This window comes from Ranitomeya variabilis, chromosome 4 (genome assembly GCF_051348905.1).
Source record: "Ranitomeya variabilis isolate aRanVar5 chromosome 4, aRanVar5.hap1, whole genome shotgun sequence".
Taxonomy (NCBI): domain Eukaryota; kingdom Metazoa; phylum Chordata; class Amphibia; order Anura; family Dendrobatidae; genus Ranitomeya; species Ranitomeya variabilis.
The window spans coordinates 56,733,274-56,759,998 of record NC_135235.1 but is presented as its reverse complement, the minus strand read 5'-3'; the positions used below and the strand labels follow the sequence as shown (position 1 = coordinate 56,759,998).

Here is a 26,725-nt window from a genome sequence, read left to right as displayed (position 1 = left end):
GGCTTTTCCAATTCTAAGTTTCACCAGTAATATCCTAAACACAAGTCATTCATTTCAATTAAAGATGAAGGAGACGGAACATCCAGAATCTTCTCAGCAATAGGCTGAAAACTTCAATATTAAAGGAAAACCATCACTGAAAACTTCAAATATAGAAGATGATAATGAAACAGAATGGAAAAAGCTATGGCACAGCTGAACCCAAACTTGAACTGAAAAGCCTGCTGGTTCAACCTTTTTTTTTCTAAAGTGCATGTCTTCATTTTCAGGCAGCTAGTTAAAGATAAAATAAGAAATAGCTGACATTTTGCCATGTGAATTTAATCGTAACTTAATAGACAGACTGCATACATTCATGCTTTGTAGCAGAGGATGTCATTATATCCAGAGGATATGCCATAAATGTCTGATAGATGCAGGTTTCTGAGATCTTCCTCTATATCCAGATCATGGATACCATGTCCAACTTGGTAAGGTGGCTGATGTCCCTCACATTCATTCTAGGAATTAATGTAGAAGGAATGAGTGTAATAGAGGCCCCTGGTAGAGATGAGAGGATTTTTTTTAAATTTAAATTCTCTGGCTTTACCAAATTTTTTCCAAAAATTACATTTTGGAGGGAATAAAGTCTAGTTAATTTTAATACTAGAAAGCTTGCAATTGATAAGGAAATAGACGTGGGGGATTGGGGAGAGAGAGAGAATCCCACTGACCTACACTAGAGAAAGAGAGACGACCCTAGTGAACATAAGAGCTTACATTCTACAGCAGAGATAGAGATGACCCCAGGGCTGCAGCCAGAAATTTCAGGGCCCCATAGTGACTAAATTTTTGGCCCCTTTTGAAATTCCACCCAGTCTCTGTCCCAGCTTCACCTCTACCCTTTAAACAATCTACAGTCCCACTGCCTGCTCTTGGAATAACTCCACTTCTGCATCACGTCCTGACTCCTCACCAATCACACATTAACAGTTCCCATCGAAAACCATATCACATACATAGCCATCAGCTTTTGCTTTCACCAAAAGATTTTTTCTCCCTGCCACCACAACAAGTTGTACGCTTTTGCCCGGGTCCTTCCCAACACTATCCTATTACAAATTTCTTAAAATATTCAATACTCTTGTTAGGTATATTTTTCTTTATTTTTCTTTAAGGGAATGTGTCATATACATTGTTTAAACTGATCAATAATATTTCATACAAGGGACAAATAGCACCACATCTTGACTAGATCACATATTACCACCACATAGTGACCGAATAATACCACATACAAGTGACAAATACCACCACACCATGACCAGACCACATATTACCACAGGAGTTCTGTATATAGTGTATAATGTCAGTGTACAGGTAACACACTAACTCACCAATGATGTCTGTAGTTGAAGTCATTCATCTTTGCTTTTCTTCTTCATCCAGTGCTAGCCGCCATCATGTCTTACAGCCAAAACTCATCTCTACAAAAAATAAGACAGTAATCTAAAGGTGATGGCTTCCAGAACACATTCTCCACTTTTTCCTCAACTTCTACACTACGCCTCAAGTCATCACCATTTGCTGTTCTGCACCAGTCTCAATTCTTAATCATTTGCTGTACCAATCCCCAGGTCTCAATTCATCACGATTTGCTCTACACCACTGCCCCGTCTCAATTAATCATTATTTACTGTTTACTGTCCCCATCCCCAGTCTAAATTCATCACTCATCCCCTAGTCTCAATTCATAACCATTTGCTGTTCCCACCCCCAGTCTCAATTAATCATTATTAGCTGTCCCCACCCCGTTTGAATTAATCATCATTCACTGGACCCAATCCCCAGTCTCAATTAATTTGCTCCCCCCTTCCCGCACTCATTTAATTCATTTTATAAAAAAAAAGTTTTTCATACCTCTCATACAATCCCCTGCAGGTGCAGCTTCACTTCTGCTGTCCTCTTGGCGAGTTGCACTCGTATGCAATGACGTCATCGCGTATGCGCCGTTACTATGGCCGAGGGAGCCTTGGAGCTGCACGGCCGTTTAGTACTGACGGCTGTGCAGATCCAGGCAGGAAAACTCCTTGCGCACAGTACATTATACCCTGGGGCCCGATGAGCCAAAGCACAAGAGGTGGGGTCTGGAATCGAATCTGAAAGTGTTTGAATTTACGCTAACCATGGAGTTTAGGAATTTCAACTCAAACTAGATCCTCCACAGACTGATTTGCTCATCTCTAGTCTCAGGTGCGACCTTCTGCACCCTCCTACAGCAGTTACACCGAAAAGTGTGATTTTAACTAATCTTCCCACTCCAGGGTACACTCAATATAGCAGATTTCCAGGGATTTGTTTACTTCGTAATCCATCATTTAGCTATATAACCTTGTAGAGTCACACTGACCTGCAAAGTTCTCCATTGTATGGAATGGAGTATAAAGGTTTAAGGACCTTGATGTCTCATATATGTGTTACTACATGCAAATTTGATACATGTCACAATTATCTCATCCAATCCTTGATTGCTGCTCAAGTTAAAATGTAATGTTTGTCGGGTGAAATGACTTTAAGTGCTGCAAATCGTTCTCTGTAAACAGGACTTACACGGCTGAGAACAATGGCCGTAGATGCTCATTGAATGATCTATTAGAGATCAGTCACTGAGCGCCGTGAAGAGAAGAAAAGTAATAAGAAGGTTATTTTCCATTGGTAGTGAGTACAGCCATGGCAAAACTGAGCTGTGGAAGGCACAGAAGCAATGGGCTACAGAAGGACACCAAGTCAAGCAGTTTGGGAGGTTTCGAGAACTCGCATTCCGACCAGGAGGAGACACATTGTCCCATTGCAGTGGAGGATAAAGAAGTGAAGGCCAGAGCTACAAAGCTTGGGAAGTATTGTCACTCACAAATAATACTAATATCGCCGAAATGCCATATGTGTTAAACGTAAGAAAAGAACCTCTGTATGATACAGAAGAGATGTACCAAAAGTATTATGCCTGCTATCGTTTGTTACAGTTCTACTCAACGAATTTTGGTAAAATTGTTTATCTTTTTAAAATGGATTCTGAGCTTACTGATTCCTTGCGTATTTACAAGGTCTCCCAGTCCCATGAAACTACCTGTGGCCTAAATAAGGGTAAGCAGCAAACCCCCAGGTCGCACAGACACTCAATTGTACTGTAAACGAGTGCTTTGAGACCGTGAAGCAAACTTCACCACGAGAGGTCCCTTACACCTACACCATCAGTAGATGTTGGATAAACATTAATCTGGTGGCAGTTATCGCTCTCGGCTCTCTATATACATGCATGCCAAGAAAGCATGTGTTCTCCATGGGGAGAGGGGAGTAAGTTTCTGATAGACACTTCTGTCTTCTGCAGCTTTACCTCCCCAGAGAACAAAAGGATGAAGTGTTGACATTCAGCATGCTAGCTCCTTGTTCCCTATGTCATCAATTATAGAGATAAACACGCTAGATGGATGGTAGATTTGGTTATGATTATGTTAATGTGTATGGTTAGCTTTCGAGTTTCTTTTAAGGTCAAATGTAATAATACTTTCTTTACTTTCTCTAATAAACCCATTGTAAAGGATGACTCCTTTTTATTGTGTTATTCTTAGACAATGTCCTGCTATGAAATTGCCCTTTAACTATGGCCTCGACATCTCTGATTATATAAATATTTTTTTAATTAGCCTTCTCCTTTTTAAAGGTCATATTATATTTATGGCCTTTTTTATATCAGGTATTATTTTTCCAGTGCTGAAAGTCACTTGTTTTTTGAAGGTTAAACGAGTTATAATTGCATTCATATTTTCAGAATCCATGCACATTTATTCTGTATTATTTGATCCTTACTAAATTTTCATTGTTGAATTTGCACTCAAGCAGCATGTAGCCATGAGTAATATTTCTAATGCCGTATATTACTCAAATCTTAACTGCTCCTTAAGGCCCTTTTGTTATTTTTCTTACATTTTATTTGGCTAAAAATCTGTCCTACCTTTTTGATTTCCTGCACGGATAAACCGACTTTAGCAAAATTCACAGGAAATACAATCTTTGAAATAAAAAGAATTTATAGATTTTTCATTAATGTGATTAGTGTCAATATACTCAGTACACAGCAGAAAAAAACACGTAAATATGTCGCTGAATGCCATACTTCAGTACAATTTACAATAATTAGCTCCATTGATTTATCTGTGTGCCACCATAAGTGTTGCAACCACAGGATACCTAATAAGCATTTCAGTTATGGGTTTCTCATAAGTGCCCACCACAAATGTCCCCCCCCCAAAAAAAAAATCAATAAGTGCCATTCCACACTAATAATCCAGTGGCTAGTAATTAGAGATGAGAGGATCAGGCAAAATTCAAATTCGCCTGTTCGTGCAGTTTTTCCCTGGAAAGTGTGTGACAGCTAATGCTACAGTGGATATGCATTTATATAATTTCAATATAGTGAATGAATACTTGAGATTTGGCACACATGGACACAGTGATAGGACCCAGAAGTGGCATAGACATCTGAGTCATACAAATCCAAAAAGTATTAAAGGGGTTGTCCAGAATTATTTCATTTTTTTACTATGTACCTAAAAGCTAATAGGCAGATAGTTGTTTACAAAGTCAACTAAGTCAATTACCTGCCTGTTCTAGCTTTTGCAGGCTCAGAGCGGTCACCCACCGCTCCTGCCAGCAATTCAGCTGTTCCATGTTAACAGAGCAGTTCTTTATCTTCCAGGCTGTTCTGTAATTGGGGCAAGACTGCCAATGTCATGCTGATTGACAGCAGACTCCCCACAGTTTGACTGCTAACTCCCTGCTATCTATCAGCATGACATCTCTAGTCACGCTCTGTCAACAGAGCAGAGTGGAAGAAAATGTTCTGCTTTTGTGAAGCAGCAAAATCTCTGACAGGAGCAGTTTGTGACTGCTCTGTGCCAGCTGAGATCGGTGCCGGGCACAACAGGCAGATAGTTAGCAACTACCTACCTTATAGTGCTGAAGCCCATAATAAAAACATTAACTAGACCTGGATTACTCCTTTAAATAACTGCAAAAACATAACCTGACAAAGGATCTTATAGTGTCAGTTTCTCCAATTACTGCAAGATCTGAATGCTGCTTTAAATCCAAAACTAAAAGGGCACTACTTCATAGAGAGCCAGACGAGAGCTTCACGATCACTCGATGTAATGCGCAGTGATTTGTGTCCAATGAAACTGCCTATAACTGGAGACAAAATATATGTAATGACCTTCATAGATGTCTATTCAAGATACACAGTCACTTATCTAATGAAAAGCAGGAGGCAAGTTTTGACTAAACCAAAGGACTATGTGACAAAGACAAGTTTCATTAAAATACCTTCATGCTTTGAATAGATATTAATCTGAAAAATATGGACAAAGCATCAATAGACAGTTTCATACATACAAGAGCAAAATAACATAGTGGAAGAGAAGACCAGAACCCTGACAAATGGTCAGATGAGTGTCACCCATTCTCTGGAAATCTGTACCTTACAACATCCAACATGAACAAGGGTCCATACAATACAAAATTTACATAATTTGCATAATTTACATAAGGTCCCAATATTTCTAGAGGACATCTATAAAAAGAAAGAAAATGAGAAGAACAACAGAAGAACTACTATCTACGATGTTAGTGAAGAGCAGCGTGACATCCTAGAGTGATGAGGTAACCATAAGAAAAATGTACAAGGTTTAAGTGCTGCCCCACCAGGATATATTCCCCTACTAAGTGATGAGACATGCAGTTGCATAAAACCTAAGAAGTGTATGGACTGTAATAGGCCAATGTTATACATATCAAGTCACCATTAGTGCCCAACATAAGAGAATACTTTACTTGTATATGACCGGCAAGGATTTATGGCTCCCACTGTGAGGGGAGACAATACGCTAAATGAGCCTGTTGAAATGCTTAAGAAAGGGCATACTCTGTGGAGTAGCCATCCATATGAGTGACAATACCTTGTGAATACAGTCTTTTCGGCGTCCGGTGAAAGGCTCCAAGTGAGGACAGGTAGCCGCGTGCAAGTGAACAACGTGTACACTTGCACGCGGCTACCTGTCCTCACTTGGAGCCTTTCACCGGACGCCGAAAAGACTGTATTCACAAGGTATGGACCCTTGTTCACATATACATGTAGTTTCTTATAGATGGTTGGATACATACCTTACATAAACGTATATATGATGTTTTTTCTTTTTTCTTTTTCTCCTTTTTTTCTTTGCTTTCATTTACCATACGTATTGCAACCAGTATGTATATATTATTTTGTGTATTTATTTATACTTATGTATATTACAGATAGACAGAAACCCCTTGAGAAAGGCAATAAGCGCCGAAACGTTGGGGACATTTCTCATACGTCTACGACTGTGACCATTTCTTCCTTTTTTTCTGTATGGTATCCCACCATTTTTTGAAGTGAAATCTAAAATAATAAAAATATAACACCTTTCATCTAAGGTTGCGGAGAAACTGCTGCCGGAGTCCCCTAGGAAACCACATTGGTACCACGTCCCCAAAATCCACAAATCTGTGAGGAACCCGCCCGGACGACCCATAGTGTCGGGGGTGGGGTCCCTCACAGAGCCACTCTCAAAGTACATAGATTGGCTACTCAGACCACTGTTGATACATATCCCTGCATACATTAAGGATACGGGTGCGTTTTTGGAACAACAGTTCACATGGCAATCGAGTTTCAGCTTGGCATCAATAGATGTGACAAGCTTGTATACGCGCATCCCGCAAGAGCAAGGGGTAGATGCAGTACGCCAAATTTTGAATACCACGCATATAAGTACGGGGGTAGTTGATTTTATTTGCAATAGTCTAAGATTCATTTTGACTCACAATGCATTCACGTTTTTGGACCTCTGGTACCTACAGGTGGTTGGCACTGCCATGGGGACTCCGGCAGCATGTACCTTTGCAAATCTGTATCTGGGTTTGTTTGAGGAGCGGTACATATATTCTACTAGAAATGAGTTTTTTAAAAATATAAAAATGTATGTACGCTATATTGATGACATGTTCATAGTATGGGACGGGTCAGAGGAAAGCTTTGGGCAGTTTGTCGTATCATTGAATAACAATGACATGGGCATGGCTTTCACCTCCACTTTTGGGGGATTCCATCTGGATTTTCTCAATGTCAGCATAGACATAATAGATGGGGTGATCAATACGTCGGTGTATCGAAAATCTGTGGCCACAAATGCACTGTTGCACTTTGACAGCTATCACCCATATCACACCAAACGCAGTCTTCCGTATGGACAACTGGTAAGAACCAAAAGGACTAATAATACCAATGAAGGATTTGTTCGGCAATCAAAAGAATTAGGGGAGAGATTAAAATGCAGGGGATACCCGGATCAGGTATGGCGAGACGCACAGAGAAAGATGGAAACGCGATCCGGTTACACGAATCGTGAAGGAAAGACAAAAGGTAAAAGATTCACCTTCTGCTTCCAGTACGGTCCAATGGACAGACAGATTAGAACCGCGATTAGAAATAATTGGCATCTATTGGAGAGAGATAGGGAACTCACAGAGGTGGTAGATAGAGGTCCCCTTATCTCCAACAGAAGGAGTACAAGGATTAGGGATGTACTAGTACAGAATCGGGTCACAGAGGACAAACCTAATAGCTGGTTAGAAAACAGTACACCTCGAGGTAATTATCGATGCGGGCACTGTACCCTATGTAAACAACATACTATAGATAAATTGTTACACATTGGACCGGTTGAGCATGTAGTTCAGGATTTGATCACTTGTCAGACTAAGTACGTAGTTTATGTCCTCTGGTGTCCGTGTGGACGTTATTATATCGGCAAAACGATTAGATGCCTGCACGTACGCATCAGGGAGCACTGTAGGTCGGTAATTACGGGAAAAGGATCGCCAAGGTTAATTGATCATGTCCGTGATACCCATGAAAGTAATACAGGGATTCTGACCTTTGCTGGTATTGAGCAGGTCAGATTACCCAAAGGAGGGGGGGATCGGGGCAATATGCTATTAAGGCGAGAAGCATCCTGGATCATACGCACAGGAGCTATGGGTCCGGCTGGACTCAACGATAAAGTTGACATGTCCGTCTTTTTATAGATGGTAGATAACCGCCACGAAGGTCTGAGAACATGTAGTGCGATAGGACAAGTGGCCCTTTAGAGATTAGATTAAGGACATATTTTAGACGGCTACACCGAACAAGGACTGAGAATGGATTCAATTCGGTCTATGCTCCTCCCACTTGGCTTTGTTTCTAAGACATGTCTCTCTACATTCCTGTAGGAGCTTTGAGCATATTCACAATAGTGGGCTAAGAGAAGCATAGAAAATTAGGTTGTCAACTTAGGTAGCGGTAGTTTGAGTTAATAGTAACCAGAACGGGATAGTATAGTGCCAAAATATGGTGAGCAGTTAGGTATATACGCACAAAATGTACACAAATATATATATATAAAATATTGATGCATGCTTAAGTACTAGGGTATTTTTTTCACCTTGTTTTTAATTAATAACACATGATTTTATATGTTTTTATGTTCTGTGCCGTGAATGGACGGCGCGGCGCAGAGGGAGGTGCATGACATATGCACCTTACTTAGGGCGTCACGTCCGTCCATTCAATGAACCCGTAGAAGCACCTGGTCGGTGCGAAACGGCCGTCGTTCGGCTCTCACACATCCTGTAATACACACCCCCGTGCCGTGAAGATGGATGTTTAATAAAGTCACCTGCAAAGAGATCGGTGAGTGCGGCCTTTATTTCTACTGTTTTATCGTTGTGAAAGCATCTTTCTGGCCATGGCACCCAAGATCTAAGGCTGACAAGGCAGCAGTCAGTAAGAAGTTGTTTTGGAGTTCACATCTCAGAGTTCGGCTCGAGCGAGCAGGCAGTGCGGGTTGCTGTTATCTACACGTATGATAAAAATATAACAGTTGTTTGAAACATTTTGGTGTGCCGGAGTTCTATAGCAGATTGGATTCTAATTTCTCCTGAGCACCCCCACTACGGACAGTGAGCACCCTTGTTACCTTTTTGTACACCAAAACTTTCAGCCCATACAAGGAGGGTATTAATCAGAGAGGCAGCACAGACACGAAAGGTAACCCTGAAGGAGCTCTAGAGTTCCCAAGCAGAGACTGAAGTATCTGTCCATACAAACACAATAAGCCGTACACTCCATAGTAGTGGCTTTTATGGAAGAGGGGCCAGAAAAAAAACATTACTTACACACAAAAATTGTAAGGCTCCTTTTAGTTTGCCAGAAGACTTGTGGGAGACTGCCCAAATGTATGAAGGTGCTGTGGTTAGATGAGACCAAAATTGAACTTTTTGGCCACTAAGGTAAATGCTTTGTCTGGTGCCAAACCAACACAGCTCATCACCCCAAGAACACCATCCCCACAGTGAAACATGGTAGTGGCAGCATCATGCTGTAGGGATGTTTTTCAGCAGCAGGGACAGGTAAATTGGTCCGAATCTAGGGGAAGATGGATGGTGGGAAATAGAAGAATATTTTTGAGCAAAACCTGTTCGAGTCTGTCAGCGATTTGAGACTGGGACTTCACCTTCCAACAAGACAATGACCCAAAGCATTCTGCTAAAGCAACACTCGAGGGGTTTAAGGGGAAACTTGTAAATGTTTTGGAGTGGCCTAGTTAAAGCAAAGACCTTAACCCAATTGAGAATCTGTGGTCAGACTTGAAGATTGCTGTTCACCAGAGGAAACCATCTAACTTGAAGGAGCTTGAGCAGTTTTGCCTTCAGGAATTGGCAAAAATCAAAATGGCCAGATGTGAGAGAGAGATTTATCCAAAGCGCATTGCAACTATAATTTCAAAGTACTGACTTGAGTTGAGTGAATAGTTATTTTGTCCTATTTGTTGTTTGCTTCACAATAAAAAGAAAACAAAATGTCCACAGTTGTAGGCATGTCCTTTAAATGAACTGATGCACACTCTCAAAAAAAAAAACTGTGAAATTCCAGGTTGTGAGGTAGCAAAACATGAAAAATGACAAGGGGATGAACACTTTTGCCAGACACTTTACATTAAAAGGTTACACAGCATTGGTGAAATTTATGGGTTCAACCAAGGTTAATTTAAATGTCCATTTTATTGCATACAAGTGCAAGCATTCATACTTAATAGTGAAAATGGCCGTTAACATCTCAGTGACTTTTTGCAAAATGAATGCTTCAGGCAAAATCACAGGGACATGCTTGATTTTGATCCAAGTGTCAGATCAAAACTATCTACACTACCAATGTACAGCCGGTATGGAAAGTATTCAGAACCCCTTAAATTTTTCACTCTTTGTTTCATTGCAGCCATTTGGTAATTTCAAAAAGTTCATTTTTTTTCTCATTAATGTACACTTTGCACCCCATCTTGACTGAAAAAAAACAGAAATGTAGAAATTCTTGCTAATTTATTAAAAAAGAAAAACTGAAATATCACATGGTCATAAGTATTCAGACCCTTTGATCAGTATTGAGTAGAAGCGCCCTTTTGAGCTAGAATAGCCATGAATCTTCTTGGGAATGATGCAACAAGTTTTTCACACCTGAATTTGGGGATCCTCTGCAATTCTTCCTTGCAGATCCTCTCCAGTTCCATCAGGTTGGATGGTGAACGTTGGTGGACAGCCATTTTCAGGTCTCTCCAAAGATGCTCAATTGGGTTTAGGTCAGGGCTCTGGCTGGGCCAGCCAAGAATGGTCACAGAGTTGTTCTGAAGCTAGTCCTTTGTTATTTTAGCTGTGTGCTTAAAGGGAACCTGTCACCCCCAAAATCGAAGGTGAGCTAAGCCCACCAGCATCAGGGGCTTATCTACAGCATTCTGGAATGCTGTAGATAAGCCCCCCATGTATCCTAAACGATGAGAAAAAGAGGTTAGATTATACTCACCCAAGGCGGTCCAGGTCCGATGGGTGTTGCGGTCCGGCGCCTCCTATCTTCATCAGATGACGTCCTCTTCTTGTCTTCATGCTGCAGCTCTGGCGCAGGCGTACTTTGTCTGCCCTGTTGAGGGCAGAGCAAAGTACTGCAGTGCGCAGGCGCCAGGCCTCTCTGACCTTTCCCGGCACCTGTGCACTGCAGTACTTTGCTCTGCCCTCAACAGAGCAGACAAAGTACGCCTGCCCCAGAGCCGCAGCGTGAAGACAAGAAGAGGATGTCATCATAAGAAGATGGGAGGCCCTGGACTGGACCGCGATGCCCATCGTACCGGGACCGCCCCTGGGTGAGTATAATCTAACCTCTTTTTCTCATCTTTTAGGATACATTGGGGTCTTATCTACAGCATTCCAGAATGCTGTAGATAAGCCCCTGATGCTGGTGGGCTTAGCTCACCTTCGATTTTTGGGGTGACAGGTTCCCTTTAAGGTCATTGTCTTGTTGGAAGTTGAACCTTTGGCCAAGTCTAAGGTCCAGAGCACTCTGGAAGAGGTTTTCATCCAGGATATCTCTGTACTTGGCCGCATTCATGTTTCCTTCAATGACAACCAGTTTTCCTGTCCCTGCAGCTGAAAAATACCCCTATAGCATGATGCTGCCACCACCATGTTTCACTGTTGGGATTGTATTGGGCAGGTGATGAGCAGTGCCTGGTTTTCTCCACACATACCACTTAGAATTATCACCAGAAAGGTCTATCTTTATCTCATCAGACCAGGTAATCTTATTTCTCATAGTCTTCATGTGTTTTTTAGCAAACTCTATGTGGGCTTTCATATGTCTTGCACTGAGAAGAAGCTTCCATTGGGCCACTACTGCATCTCTGGAGCTCAGCCACAGTGATCTTGGGGTTTTTCTTTACCTCTCTCATCAAGTCTCTTCTCACACGATTGCTCAGTTTGGCTGGACGGCCAGGTCTAGGAAGACTTGTGGTGGTCCCAATCTTTTTCCATTTAAGGATTATGGAGGCCACTGTGCACCTTAGGTGCCTTGAGTATTGCAGAAATTCTTTTGTAACCTTGGCCAGATCTGTGCCTTGCCACAATTCTGTCTCTGAGCTCCTTGCCCAGTTCCTTTGACCTCATGATTCTCCTTTGGTCTGAATAGTGAGAGACTTTCCAGCAGAAGCCACCTGAAAAATTGTCAGGCCATTTCTTTCCACTGTTTTGTGTCTTTGGATATGGGAATCGATTAAAAGAACTTCCAAAGACTGGACATATGCGCAGAACATCATTTTTACATAGCAGTGCATATGCTCTTTTGTTATAAATTTAGTTAGCACTTTTTCAGGTGGGTTTCAGAGCTTACCCCCTGAAAAAGACATTGTTCTCACACAGCCTTAGGCCGGCGTCACACTAGCGAGTTTTACGGACGTATGAGAGGCGCAGAAAATACGGATTGCATACGGTACAATGATTCTCTATGGGCCAGCTCCTATCTGCCGTATTTTGCGGATCCGTATTATACGGTCTTGTACGGCCGTAGAAAATCGCAGCATGCTGCGTTTGTCACCGTATTGCGCAAAAAAAAATCGCCAATGAAAGTCTATGGGGGCGAGAAAAATACGGATTACACACGGACCAGCAGTGTGACTTGCGAGAAATACGCCAGACATCTCCAGGTGCCAGGAATTGTGCCAAGCCCTCAATCAGGAAGTTCAGACATGCTAATTAGCTGAAAAAGAAAGACACACATTCCGGAAGTCTGGCGCTCGCCTCCACGGAGTTCCAAGCAGCATGGCCAGCATAATCAACATGGATATGCTCCTCATCCTGGTCCAAGAAAGGCCAGAAATCTGGGACCAGCGGGATCCAAATTATGCCAACCGGTCCAGGAAAGAGGAAGCTTGGAGGACCATCTGTGGGATCCTATTCCCAGATTATGCCCAACGGCCACGTGCGGAGCAAACACAACTTTGTAAGTACACTCATGTTGCGACATTAATTAACCTTGAAAAATGCTTTACCAACATGATTACAAGAAGAATATTTTTATCCTTAGTATGATTTTTTTTTTTTTTTTTTTTAAACCAAAGATGATTAACATGATAAAGTGTTTACATACATAGCTAATATTGATGTTGCGTTGTTTAATATTTTTTTTACGCCAAACTGCTACAGAGGGGTGTGGACCCTGTCCTTTTTTTAATAAATATTTTTTTGGGTTTTTGAAGCAATTGTAACTTTACGCAAATCATTTCAGAATTCATTTTATTATCATCGTTGAAATATGATCTATCAATGCCAACTGATGTAAGCAATGTGCAGAATGAGCTTAAACAATATTTGTTACCATATCATTGCAGTGGATGATGTTATGACACGATGGCGCAGCATCAGGGACCAGTACCGGCGGGAAAGGCAGCAGCGGGCAAGAAGTGGGTCAGCAGCACCACCCAAAAAAAGGAAATACATTTACTACAATCATCTGTCCTTTTTGGATGCCAGTATGGATCTAAGGCAGTAAGTGAAAACAACAATACACATTTTTTTTTAAAATATGATTATTAATATTATTGTTTCTGGTTATTCCATGGCGCTTTACATGTAAGGAGGGGTAAACATTTTCATAAAAAAAATTTCAAAAATAATTTTTTGAAAAAAAATGTCCAGGAGGAGAGAGGACCCCGGCCGCAAAGCCTCACAAGCTCCAACAAGGGATGGGTGAGAATACAGTAGGCGAGGGTATAGCTGTTCATACAGTGGTTTTGTAGATCGGTGGTTACAGCAGTTTATCTGATTGTTGGAAGAGGAGATAAGAGGGAAGTAGAGAAGGAGATCTTGTGAGGATCGGAGGTTGTGTGTTTGTAATTATCGGGAGACGAGGTCACAGATGGCTAATAAAATTATGTTACCAAATTATTCAACTATTAATGTTTTTTTTATTAATTTATTGTTTACTAACAGAACACAGTCCAACCTCACAGAGAGGGAGACCGGGTCTGATTCGGAGGCTGTAATCGATCCCGTTAGTGTGGAAGAAGAGGTGGCAGGCCCATCTTTGGTCTCTTCTACCTCCATCCTTCAAGGTCCATCATCTTCGGCATCACTCCAGACAGCAGCAAGTGTCGAAGATGCAGCACCACCACCCTCTGCAGCACCTGATCTTGTAAGCCATGAAGACCATGGCCACAGCAGCAGCCCTACTGGCCCACTGGTGTCCTCCCCACAGGCAGAGGCCGCAGAAGGAGAGATGTTGTGGATTCTGTTTGTGGGCTCCCTCTGGTGGTTACTGCTGGTACTGGGTGACTTTGGTGGGTTGCGGCCTTTGGTTTCCACCTGTCCATCAGAGGCTGGGTGTTTCCTATTTTACCTGGCCTTTCTGTCATTTCCTTGCCGGCTATCAATGTATTCAGATGTGCTCTGTTTGGTTCCTGCCTACCTGCTCCCAGATCTTTCAGGATAAGCTAAGTGCTGATTTTCAGTTGTTTGGTTTTTTGTCCAGCTTGCTTATTATGTCTCTATGCTAGCTGGTAGCTCTAGTGGACTGAGGTTCTCCCCATGTGCCATGAGTTGGCACATGGGTTCTTGTAATCTCAGGATGGTTTTTTGATTAGGGTTTTTTGCTGACCGCTCAGTCCCCTTTTGTATCGTTCTGCTTTCTAGTTTACAGCGGGCCTCAATTTGCTAAATCTATATATATCATCTCTATGTGTGTGCCTTCCTCTCATTTCACCGTCAATACATGTGAGGGGGCAACTATATCTTTTGGGGTTCATTCCTCTGGAGGCAAGTGAGGTCTTTATTTTCTCTGCAGTACTAGTTAGCTCTTAGGCTGGTGCGTGGCGTCTAGAACCAACGTAGGCACGCTCCCTGGCTATCTCTAGTTGCGTTTGTCAGGCGTAGGGCAGCGGTCAGCCCAGGTTCCATCACCCTAGAGCTCGTCCGTTATTTATTCGTACTTTGCTTGTCCTGTGCTATCCCTAGCCATTGGGGATTCATGACAGTATAGCCGGCCCACAAAGTGTTAATTGTTTGGGCTGAAGCAGGAGAAAAAGAAGTGTTTAAGGGAAATTTTTTTTTTTTTTTTTTTCCCTTCAGAGTTTTGCTGCCTAGCCCTTAATTGCTGTCTAGCTGCTTCTTACCTCCTCTTAACCCTTGAATGGCTCTGATCTTAGCTGTTTAACATGGATGTCCAGAGTTTGGCTTCCAGCCTGAGTAATCTCGCGGCAAAAGTTCAAAACATACAGGATTTTGTTGTTCACACTCCCATGTCTGAACCTAGAATTCCTATTCCAGAGTTCTTCTCTGGAGATAGATCTACCTTCCTGAATTTCAGGAACAATTGTAAATTGTTTCTTTCTTTAAAATCTCGCTCCTCTGGAGACCCTGCTCAACAGGTCAGGATTGTAATATCTTTCCTGCGGGGCGACCCTCAGAATTGGGCATTTGCATTGGCACCAGGGGATCCTGCATTGCTCAGTGTGGATGCGTTTTTTCTGGCATTGGGATTGCTCTATGAGGAACCCAACCTGGAGATTCAGGCTGAAAAGGCTTTATTAGCCCTCTCTCAGGGGCATGATGAAGCGGAAATATATTGTCAAAAATTTCGGAAATGGTCGGTGCTTACTCAGTGGAATGAGTGCGCCCTGGCTGCAAACTTCAGAAATGGTCTTTCTGAGGCCATTAAGGATGTTATGGTGGGGTTCCCTACGCCTACAGGTCTGAATGAGTCTATGGCTATGGCCATTCAGATTGATCGGCGTTTGCCGGAGCGCAAACCCGTGCACCAGTTGGCGGTGTCTTCTGAACAGGCACCTGAGACTATGCAATGTGATAGAATTCAGTCCAGAAGTGAACGGCAAAATTATAGGCGGAAAAATGGATTGTGTTTTTATTGTGGTGATTCAGCTCATGTTATATCAGCATGCTCTAAACGCACAAAAAAGCATGATAAATCTTTTGCCATTGGTACTCTGAAGCCTAAGTTCATTTTGTCTGTGACTCTGATTTTTTCACTGTCTTCCATTTCCGTTGATGCCTATGTGGATTCGGGCGCTGCCCTGAGTCTTATGGATTGGTCATTTGCTAAACGCTGCGGTTTTAGTCTGGAGCCTCTGGAAGTCCCTATTCCTCTGAAGGGAATTGACTCTACACCATTGGCTATGAATAAACCGCAGTATTGGACACAAGTGACCATGCGCATGACTCCCGTTCATCAGGAGGTGATTCGCTTCCTTGTACTGTATAATTTACATGATGTACTAGTGCTGGGTCTGCCATGGTTACAAACTCATAATCCTGTCCTGGACTGGAAAACAATGTCTGTGTTAAGCTGGGGATGTCAGGGGGTTCATGATGATGCACCTCCGATTTCTATCGCTTCATCTACTCCTTCTGAGATCCCTGAGTTTTTGTCTGACTATAGGGATGTTTTTGAGGAGCCTAAGCTCAATTCGCTCCCTCCTCATAGAGATTGTGACTGTGCTATAGAATTGATTCCTGGCAGTAAGTTCCCTAAGGGTCGTTTATTTAATCTGTCACTGCCAGAGCATACTGCTATGCGGAATTATATTAAGGAGTCCTTGGAAAAGGGACATATTCGTCCATCTTCGTCCCCTCTGGGAGCAGGTTTTTTTTTCGTGGCAAAAAAAGATGGTTCCCTGAGGCCTTGTATAGATTATCGCCTTCTGAATAAGATTACAGTCAAATATCAGTATCCATTGCCATTATTGACTGACTTGTTTGCTCGCATTAAGGGGGCTAGGTGGTTCACTAAGATAGATCTTCGCGGTGCGTATAATCTGGTGCGGATAAAACAAGGTGATGAGTGGAGTCTTCGGATTGTCCTGGAGTGGACATGGTGGTGGACAGGCTACATCAGATTTGGAATCAGGTGGTGGACAATTTGAAGTTATCTCAGGAGAAGACTCAGCAGTTTGCTAATCGCCGTCGCCGCGTGGGTCCCCGACTTCTTGTTGGGGATTTGGTGTGGTTGTCTTCTCGTTTTGTCCCTATGAAGGTCTCTTCTCCTAAGTTCAAGCCTCGGTTCATCGGTCCTTATAGGATCTCGGAGATTCTTAACCCTGTATCTTTTCGTTTGGATCTCCCAGCATCGTTTGCTATTCATAATGTGTTCCATCGGTCGTTGTTGCGGAGGTATGAGGTGCCCGTTGTTCCTTCGGTTGAGCCTCCTGCTCCGGTGCTGGTGGAGGGAGAATTGGAGTATGTTGTTGAGAAGATCTTGGATTCTCGTGTTTCCAGACGCAAACTCCAGTATTTGGTTAAGTGGAAGGGTTATGGTCAGGAGGATAATTCCTGGGTGATCGCCTCCGATGTTCATGCGACTGATTTGGTTCGCGCCTTCCATAGAGCTCACCCTGATCGCCCTGGGGGTTCTCGTGAGGGTTCGGTGACCCCTCCTCAAGGGGGGGGTACTGTTGTGGATTCTGTTTGTGGGCTCCCTCTGGTGGTTACTGCTGGTACTGGGTGACTTTGGTGGGTTGCGGCCTTTGGTTTCCACCTGTCCATCAGAGGCTGGGTGTTTCCTATTTTACCTGGCCTTTCTGTCATTTCCTTGCCGGCTATCAATGTATTCAGATGTGCTCTGTTTGGTTCCTGCCTACCTGCTCTCAGATCTTTCAGGATAAGCTAAGTGCTGATTTTCAGTTGTTTGGTTTTTTGTCCAGCTTGCTTATTATGTCTCTATGCTAGCTGGTAGCTCTAGTGGACTGAGGTTCTCCCCATGTGCCATGAGTTGGCACATGGGTTCTTGTAATCTCAGGATGGTTTTTTGATTAGGGTTTTTTGCTGACCGCTCAGTCCCCTTTTGTATCGTTCTGCTTTCTAGTTTACAGCGGGCCTCAATTTGCTAAATCTATATATATCATCTCTATGTGTGTGCCTTCCTCTCATTTCACCGTCAATACATGTGAGGGGGCAACTATATCTTTTGGGGTTCATTCCTCTGGAGGCAAGTGAGGTCTTTATTTTCTCTGCAGTACTAGTTAGCTCTTAGGCTGGTGCGTGGCGTCTAGAACCAACGTAGGCACGCTCCCTGGCTATCTCTAGTTGCGTTTGTCAGGCGTAGGGCAGCGGTCAGCCCAGGTTCCATCACCCTAGAGCTCGTGCGTTATTTATTCGTACTTTGCTTGTCCTGTGCTATCCCTAGCCATTGGGGATTCATGACAGAGAGAGCTGCAAGCCACTAGGAGGGATGTGGATGCTGGTGTCCTCAATTATTTGGCCAGGGCAGCCACAGATGATGGATAGGAGGCCTTTGCTCGGAGCCTTGCCGGGTACCTTCATCCCCTTCCCAGTGAGGTTAGGCTATGTGTGAGAGGGTGTATTCAAATCCTGATTGATTTAAGCACCCCTCCAAATAACCCCTATGAGGTGTTTGAATTTCTAGAGAGACGGCAGCTTTCCCAAAATAACCTCTTGCGCCTTCAAATAACTCCACCGGTGCATGATCAATCAGGATTTGAAGCACCTAATTCACGTATGCCTACACCTCAACCGCTCCCAACCCAAAATGTACAAAGGCCAGCTCTGTACCAAATGGCACCCTACAACCCACATTCCCAATATGGCCACTTTTCCAGACCCAGTGATGTAGGCTGGTCCCAACCTGGGTTTGGACAACATGGCCATTTTGGGGTTGGGTATGAGTCCAGCCAAAATGTCCGTCAGCATGAGGGCCAGAGACAATTCCCTTATGGCCAACACCAAACTGGCAAATATGGACAAGGCCTGTATTCAGCTCAGCAATCCACAGAATCCTCACAGGGTGAAGGACAATTGCCCCAACAAAGGCCCCCTGAACAGGACCCTGAGCTGCCGCCATCTCCACTGCTAACTTACAGGGATCTGTAAGGGATTTTTTTATTATTATTATTTTTGTTGGTTATGCAAACCCATGTTTTGGGTTCTTTTGTGCAGTATTTGCACTTTGTTGTGTTTTGTTGTTGGGCAAAAAAAAAAGAGTTAAACAAAAAACTATATGACAAAAATATGGTTAAAAGTTGAATTGAAGACCCTAGAGTCTCCAGTTCACCCATATGCCCCAATGTCTACAATTATAAACCTGTAGTTACTGTCAACTACAGCTAACAGAACTACAGAGAAAAACTGCTTATAATTGTAGAATTGGGAGCCAGAGTTCGACGGCTTACGTACCCTGATATGTTTCCCATCCATGGCTCCAATGCAGTTTGGGAAGTCACAATTGTCCTGGAACCCAAGGGCTATTTTGAGCCAATCAGCCTGTTTTGGCTCAGGCATCACAAGTTCCTTGAGTCTATCCCATATTTGAATACAAGTTGCCCGCACAATGCCCGAAATTGTCGACCGGCCAATCAGAAACTCCAGGTGTAGTCCCGCATACGACAAGCCAGTGGACAGGAAGCTGAAAGTGTAAAAAAAGGAAGATTAGGTATGTTACAAGAGTTCACACAAAACATGAAGAACCACAAGTAGATGTATATTTTCAAATACATGCTTTACGCTGTAAAATGAGAAATGTACTAAGGGTACTTAACTATAACATTAAACAAACTTTTTAAGATCTGATTGTGACCTAATGTACACATATACATGAATAAACCTGCTAGAACAGAACACATAAAAAAACCCATCAACATACAGTATGTGAAGATGTTGAATACATACCGTAAGGTAAGGAGAAGACACTCCTCTGCGGATATGGCTTTGCGCATCCTTGTGTCCTGATATGTGATACCTGGACGTAATATCTCCAACAATCTATCAAAGGTTCTGATGGTCATGCGACAGTACAGATAGAACTTGTCAGGATGTTCCCGCAGAGCTGTATAGAGCCTCTGAAAATGGCCTTTAGTGAGGCGTTTAGTCAAAAGAGGATGCACCCACATTCTTCTTCTCCTCCTTTGCGGATCTACAATCACAGGGTATGGCTGGCCAAAGCGGGGTGACAAGACCCAATTAAATAACACCCGCTGAGTTGGGGTGAAGTGCAGGAGGTCAGACATGGTGCAAACGTTACCACAACACACCAACAGATGCACAACCACAAAATGGCCATATGGGAGGGTGACACCTGTTGAAGAGGCCTTAAATAGGGTTGATGATGGTGATTTAAATCAATTTCAGCCTCAAAATCCGTTAAATGTCCATTTTGTCAGATTGCGTGAAAAATACGCATTTCGGATGTCATATGGATTACATACGCAACAGTACATGCGCAAAATACGTGACCACACCTTGCCTATGGATTACATATGGATCACCATTTCTGTAATTTTGTGGCGTATTACGGACGTATAATATGGACCATATTTCCCTACGCTGAGTGTGACGCCGGCCTTACTAGTAAGCGTTTCTTGACTTAGACGCTTCTTTTGTCCTGCATTTTGGCAATCTAAGATACTGTACCCTTACTAAACCACAAAAACAACCTACTGGATATATTTTCTAATATATTATAATGATTTTGTTCTATTATAATATCTTTATATATATATTTTTATGTTCCTGAAGCTGTTCCCTAGTGCTTTCTATTACTTTTCTAAAATACCAAACGCCAGTGTTCAAAAATAAAACTTGTTATTTGCATGTATTAATTTGTCATCACAAGTTTTGCCATCAAGCACATGTCAGTTTAGAAACGCACCAACATAAATATATTAAAGGGCAATCATCGCTGATTGTACAGTTGCACATGTAAAGTTAATTGCATAAAATTGCAAACATCTTTTGTAAGACCATGGGGATTATAATTGGAGCAGATTCCTAGAGAATTATATATTTATATATTTTTTTCATGTTAACCGGGCGTACAACAAAGAGGAAAGAATTCCATTTTTTCGATTTTTCTAACATGGCTGTTCTTCTTATATGTATTTTTCACTGCAGGTCCAGGAAGATTGCTCTGCCACTTTCAATCCTCCAGTCTCTTCATCTTGTGTCCATATGTCTCCATATGCGTGTCAGAGACGGACTCCGCTGCGAGACATCAACAGAATATTCACGGTAATAATTATTGGCTACACAATCATCAAAACTGCTAGCTAAAATAATGATATAGCAGGCAGCAGAGTGGAAATAAAGCGAACTCAGGGGTCAGGTTTATACCGGTGAAATAGAATTTCATTGTGATTTTCTAAGCCCCGTCTCAGCTGTGACTGGTACCGGCAGGGACAGAAATATTCCATTTAATTGCATAGGGCTTATCTGGGCAAGGATTTTACAAACACTTGGGAATCAATAGCGAAAATGATTTTTGCATTCTACCACTACAGGCTATTTTTCATGTTCACTGCAACATGTATTTTGTCCAAGTATTATTCTACAATCATATAAATGGGAGAGTCGAATTGATATTCTCTTGGCGCTAATCTTTAATGTACTCGTTCCGACATGTCAACTTTTCAAATGACATTTAAATTTGAGTCGTAGAGAGAGATAATGTCAACACCCAATTTTTTTCACTATGAATGTTCGGCATTTTGATGCGCCTGAAATCCATAGGTGATGTTCCACTCCGGCAACATCGAAACACTGTTACTTCTCGAACGTATACTTATTCCAGCTATCTGACTCATTTTAGTGTTATTTGAGTGCTTGGGGAAGGCAATGGTTCAGCCGCTGATAATCTGTAAGATTACTACTTTAAAGCGCCCCAGTGTTCAGGCTTCGGAGAGACTGTCGCTAAGTAGTTTCTACTTGCTATGCAAAGCTGGGGCATGTTCCGCGTTGTAGGATATTGAGGTCACCGCATGCATGACTCACTTTGCAAATAAAAACAGATTTACAGGGACAAGACCAATTTTCCTATTCTCTAGTAAATGCACCCAAAGCCATTTATATTATTATCCAGTTGTGCATCAAATGCTTTATGTTGGCACACAACAGACCTGCCAAGTACGAGTTCAAGGCAATGGCGCACTATCGTCTTATGGCTATAACACAACATCAAAGAATTTGATGCCGCTATCTTCCAGGCAATTTAGCATTTATATACGATGTAAAATTTAATTACAGACATAAAAGGACAATTTATTCCCCACCATCGTGAGAGCTTTCGTATATTTCTTTCTTTCAATAAACTGATTTCATTTAATTCCAGTGTATTCTGCATATCACGTTACATTATAATGAGTGGTATTGATTTCCAACAGCGAAATCCATTACCGTGGCCCACCTTTTTAGTAAAATCAGCCCACATGCTAGAAAGGAGTACTGTTATAACTGGATGACTAGGAAAATAGTAGATCCCCGTTGCCAATTTTTGTCAAATTGTTATTGCAATTTCTTAAGATAATAATGAAATAGTTCAGTACGAGACGTATAAAAGATGGATAAAATATATCTTTTATCTAATATTTGACACCTCGTTTGGAAACGTGAAGATTCATATGTACAACTTCATACAAGTTCCAAGAATAAATTGAGGGGAACCATACTAGGACTCCCATTGGCTTTCACGGGATCCATTCATATGTCCACAGATTTCATACGGAGGAATGCAAACGTTTTTTTGGGGGGGTATTTTGAGAGAAAAATAAATTGTGGCCTACTTTAGGTTGGATTATGCATAATATCAGGAAAAAAAACACCAACATATAATGCCACACAAAAATCCTGTAATGTCTCACATGGTGAGGTGGATCCTTGAAGCCTTGGATCCAGACGAGCAGAATGAGCAGGTAGCACTGGCGCAGCAAGATGGAGGAGTGGAATGTATAAGAAAAGCAAAGCTGATGTATTAGAGCAGGAACAGTAATGTTTGGAGAGGAAAACCTGGTTTGGCGATGCGTGGTGAAGCCGAATTTATTAGTTATAAAGCTATGACTGGTGAAACAAAGCTGGATAAATGTTTGTTGATGAAGCGCTGGATTAACAAAGAATGGTGAAGCAGAACTGGATCAGTGATGACTGGTTAAACGGAGCTGGATCACTGTGGAACAGTATACACTGATGTAGCCGAGCTGGACAATGGACACTGATATAGCCGACTTGTAGCAGTGTTAGTTGATAGCAAAGCTGGAACACTGACAGCTGGAATAGTAATGGTGTAGAAGTTGCATTTGTAGCGGTGGATAATCTATGTAGCATTGCTGGAACATCAGTGTTAAGGGAAAAATGGTCCACAGTACAAATTAGTGTCAGGAGTAGTGTTGAGCGATACCGTCCGATACTTGAAAGTATCGGTATCGGAAAGTATCGGCCGATACCGGCAAAGTATCGGATCCAATCCGATACCGATACCCGATACCAATACAAGTCAATGGGACTCAAGTATCGGACGGTATTCCTGATGGTTCCCAGGGTCTGAAGGAGAGGAAACTCTCCTTCAGGCCCTGGGATCCATATAAATGTGTAAAAGAAAGAATTAAAATAAAAAATATCGCTATACTCACCTGTCCGACGCAGCCTGGACCTCAGCGAGGGAACCGGCAGCGTTGTTTGTTTAAAATTCGCGCTTTTACTTGGTTACGTGAAGTCCCGGCTTGTGATTGGTCAGGGCGGCCATGTTGCCGGGACGCAGACCAATCACAGCAAGCCGTGACGAAATTACGTCACGGCTTGCTGTGATTGGTCCGCGTCCCGGCAACATGGCCGCCATTAACCAATCACAAGCCGTGACGTCACGGGAGGCTGGACACGCGCGCTTTTTAAAAAGCGCGCGTGTCCAGCCTCCAGTGACGTCCCGGCTTATGATTGGTCACGGCGCCATGTTGCCGGGACGCGGACCAATCACAGCAAGCCGTGACGAAATTACGTCACGGCTTGCTGTGATTGGTCCGCGTCCCGGCAACATGGCCGCCATTAACCAATCACAAGCCGTGACGTCACGGGAGGCTGGACACGCGCGCTTTTTAAAATGGGCGCGTGTCCAGCCTCCCGTGACGTCCCGGCTTGTGATTGGTTGCGCCGCGGTCAACCAATCACAAGCCGGGAGGCTTGTATAATACATCAGCTGAGAGGTGATACATGGGAATGTGAGACACATCCTGCAAATTCGACCAAACTTATTATGCAATAATTGATGTTTTGACAACATTGGCAGTTTCCCCTTGTTTGGTTTAGTTCATCCTCACTCATTTTGTGCGCCGCGGTCAACCAATCACAAGCCGGGAGGCTGGACACGCGCGCATTTTAAAATTTTAAAATGGGCGCGTGTCCAGCCTCCCGTGATGTCCCGGCTTGTGATTGGTTGCGCCGCGGTCAACCAATCACAAGCCGGGAGGCTGGACACGCGCGCATTTTAAAATTTTAAAATGCGCGCGTGTCCAGCCTCCCGGCTTGTGATTGGTTGATCGCGGCGCAACCAATCACAAGCCGGGACGTCACGGGAGGCTGGACACGCGCCCATTTTAAAATGCGCGCGTGTCCAGCCTCCCGTGACGTCACGGCTTGTGATTGGTTGCGTCTCCCATGTGACTGCGACGCAACCAATCACAAAGCCGGGACGTAATTTTAAAATCCTTAAGGACCTGAAATTACGTCACGGCTTGCTGTGATTGGTTGCGTCGCCCATGTGACTGCGACGCAACCAATCACAACGCCGGAACATAATTTTAAAATCCTGAAGGACCTGAAATTACGTCACGGCTTGCTGTGATTGGTTGCGTCCCGGTCACATGGGCGGCACGCAACCAATCACAAGCCGGGACTCACGTAAAGGAAAGAAAAGCGCGAATTTTAAACAAAGAACGCTGCCGCTTCCCTCGGTAAGGTGCAGGCTGCGTCGGAGAGGTGAGTATAGCAATATTTTTTATTTTAATTCTCTCTTTTACACATTTTTACATTAATGTTGTTTCGATACCGATACCCGATATCACAAAAATATCGGATCTCGGTATCGGAATTCCGATACAGCAAGTATCGGCCGATACCCGATACTTGCAGTATCGGAATGCTCAACACTAGTCAGGAGGTAAACTACCTGAATACTCAGGCAGGATTGTGTCACTTGAGCAGGGTTTAATTAACACTTCGCCGGGCTTTGTTGACAGGCTGCAGCAGTGATGTCACAACTACAACACACATGACTACTGTAGCCAATCACTGGGCTCCGTATCTAAATCCTCTTAATCATTGAGCTCAGGGATTTGTTGCAGCAGTCATGCACACTGTAGTCATTATATTACTGCCAGTCATCAAAGACTGGGGTAGTGGTGGAGAGGCAATGCTTGACCCGGGGAGAGTGAATATAGCATGATTTATGTCTCCAAAACTATAGTGAAATAATGAGGAAATAAAAAATAATTCTGGGCAACTTCTTAAAAATCAAACCCTGCATGCAGACTTTCCACTAAAACTATTAATTTACAGCCACTACTACTGCACAAACCAATAGAAAATCACCCACAAAGGTCGAGAGGTCAAAGATTGCTATATGTCACAACAACATTTCAGGTGCTTGGGGGTCAAATTTTGACCCCTAGGTTGAAAACAACTGCGACAAGCAAGTGGCAAAAAGTTTTGTCCAGTTGTATGCTATACTTGTCACAGTGTCCTATGAGTCACAATGATACCCCACTAGCCTGCATAACGCTGCGATGTAGCAGCAACAAGCAATCTTTAACCACGTGACCTGTGTTATGGACATCATCACTGTGTTGCCCCAGCCTCATCATTAATGATCAATGCATTACAGGTTAATTTTCCGTGTTTATTGAACATCTGTGTATTCTCATTTGTGACAGTCTCCGTCTCCACCCTTTACATACTTGGCAACGTGAACCCAACAACCATCCCTGATGAAGCATTGGTGAAACGCATGTTGGGTTCTTGGATGAGCCAGAACATGTCTTCATTACCATGTGTACTATTTGCACTTTATGCTTCTTCTTATATGGGACTTTAATATTGTTAGCGCCTTAATTTAAGCTCTATTTCTATACTTCTTTTATGCTTGGACCCATTACTTGTTTACACTTGTTTGCTCCTGAGTACATACATGTCATTATAATCTTTGAACAATTTATTATCCATTACTTACCTATTTTGTGACAAGCTCTTAAGGTGAAGGCACTTTTTTTTTGCATGTTTTTGCTTTGTTGTCACCTTCCATTGTTTCCATACATTGAGTAAACTTCCCTTTATTGGCTCACCCACCATATTTGTCTAAGTTTGTCATGTTGGATATTTATTCTTTTTAAAAAATCATTCGATGAAGATAATTGATCATGTTTTATTCATATCTACTTTAGTCCTTGCACTTTTTCTTTTTTTCAGGGTCATATTCAATTAGTGCTTGTGGGCCGACCATCCCGGTCAGAGTTACAACCCTTCATCATTTTGAAATTGACTAAACTCTGGCCAAAAGATGATGGTCCTAGGCAGAAAATGTCACCTGTCCAAATCCAGAATTCTGAAATGGGTATATAAAAACAGCATTTCTAAACCAGGCAACCTCTGTAAGTGTAATCTCAAGCAGAGGAACATGAACTATAGACAAGACTCCAGAAAAGAGCCAGACAGGAAAAGAATCCTCACCAAAAGCTCCTGTTTCCCAAATGGGGTTTCCATGTGTAAGGGGGTATGCAGGCGGCTGGTTTGAGCCCTACATTCCTGTGCATGCCTACGTAATGAAACTGGGTATGTTTTGTGTTTGCTGTGTGCCCTGTGTAGTTTATGATAGCTGACACTGGTTAATATGATAATGGCTGACACTGTTCTGATATCTGTGAGTTAGGGACAGTCAGTGGCAGTGGTAGGTCAGCACTGGTAAGGGTTATGGCAGTGTAGTTGTGGGTTAGTGTTAGGGGGCACTGTAGAGTAGGAGATTAGATTG

At 42.8% G+C, this 26,725-nt stretch overlaps 1 protein-coding gene across 1 annotated transcript in view; it reads left to right on the top strand.

Annotated features, from left to right (window-relative positions):
- DNTT (DNA nucleotidylexotransferase) overlaps nucleotides 1–26,725 on the top strand; it is a 463,694-nt gene that overhangs the window by 94,006 nt on the left and 342,963 nt on the right. The window contains exon 3 of the mRNA XM_077258544.1: nucleotides 20,836–20,952. Within this exon, the coding sequence (XP_077114659.1) occupies nucleotides 20,836–20,952 (117 nt within the window). The remainder of the gene's footprint in view (nucleotides 1–20,835; nucleotides 20,953–26,725) is intronic.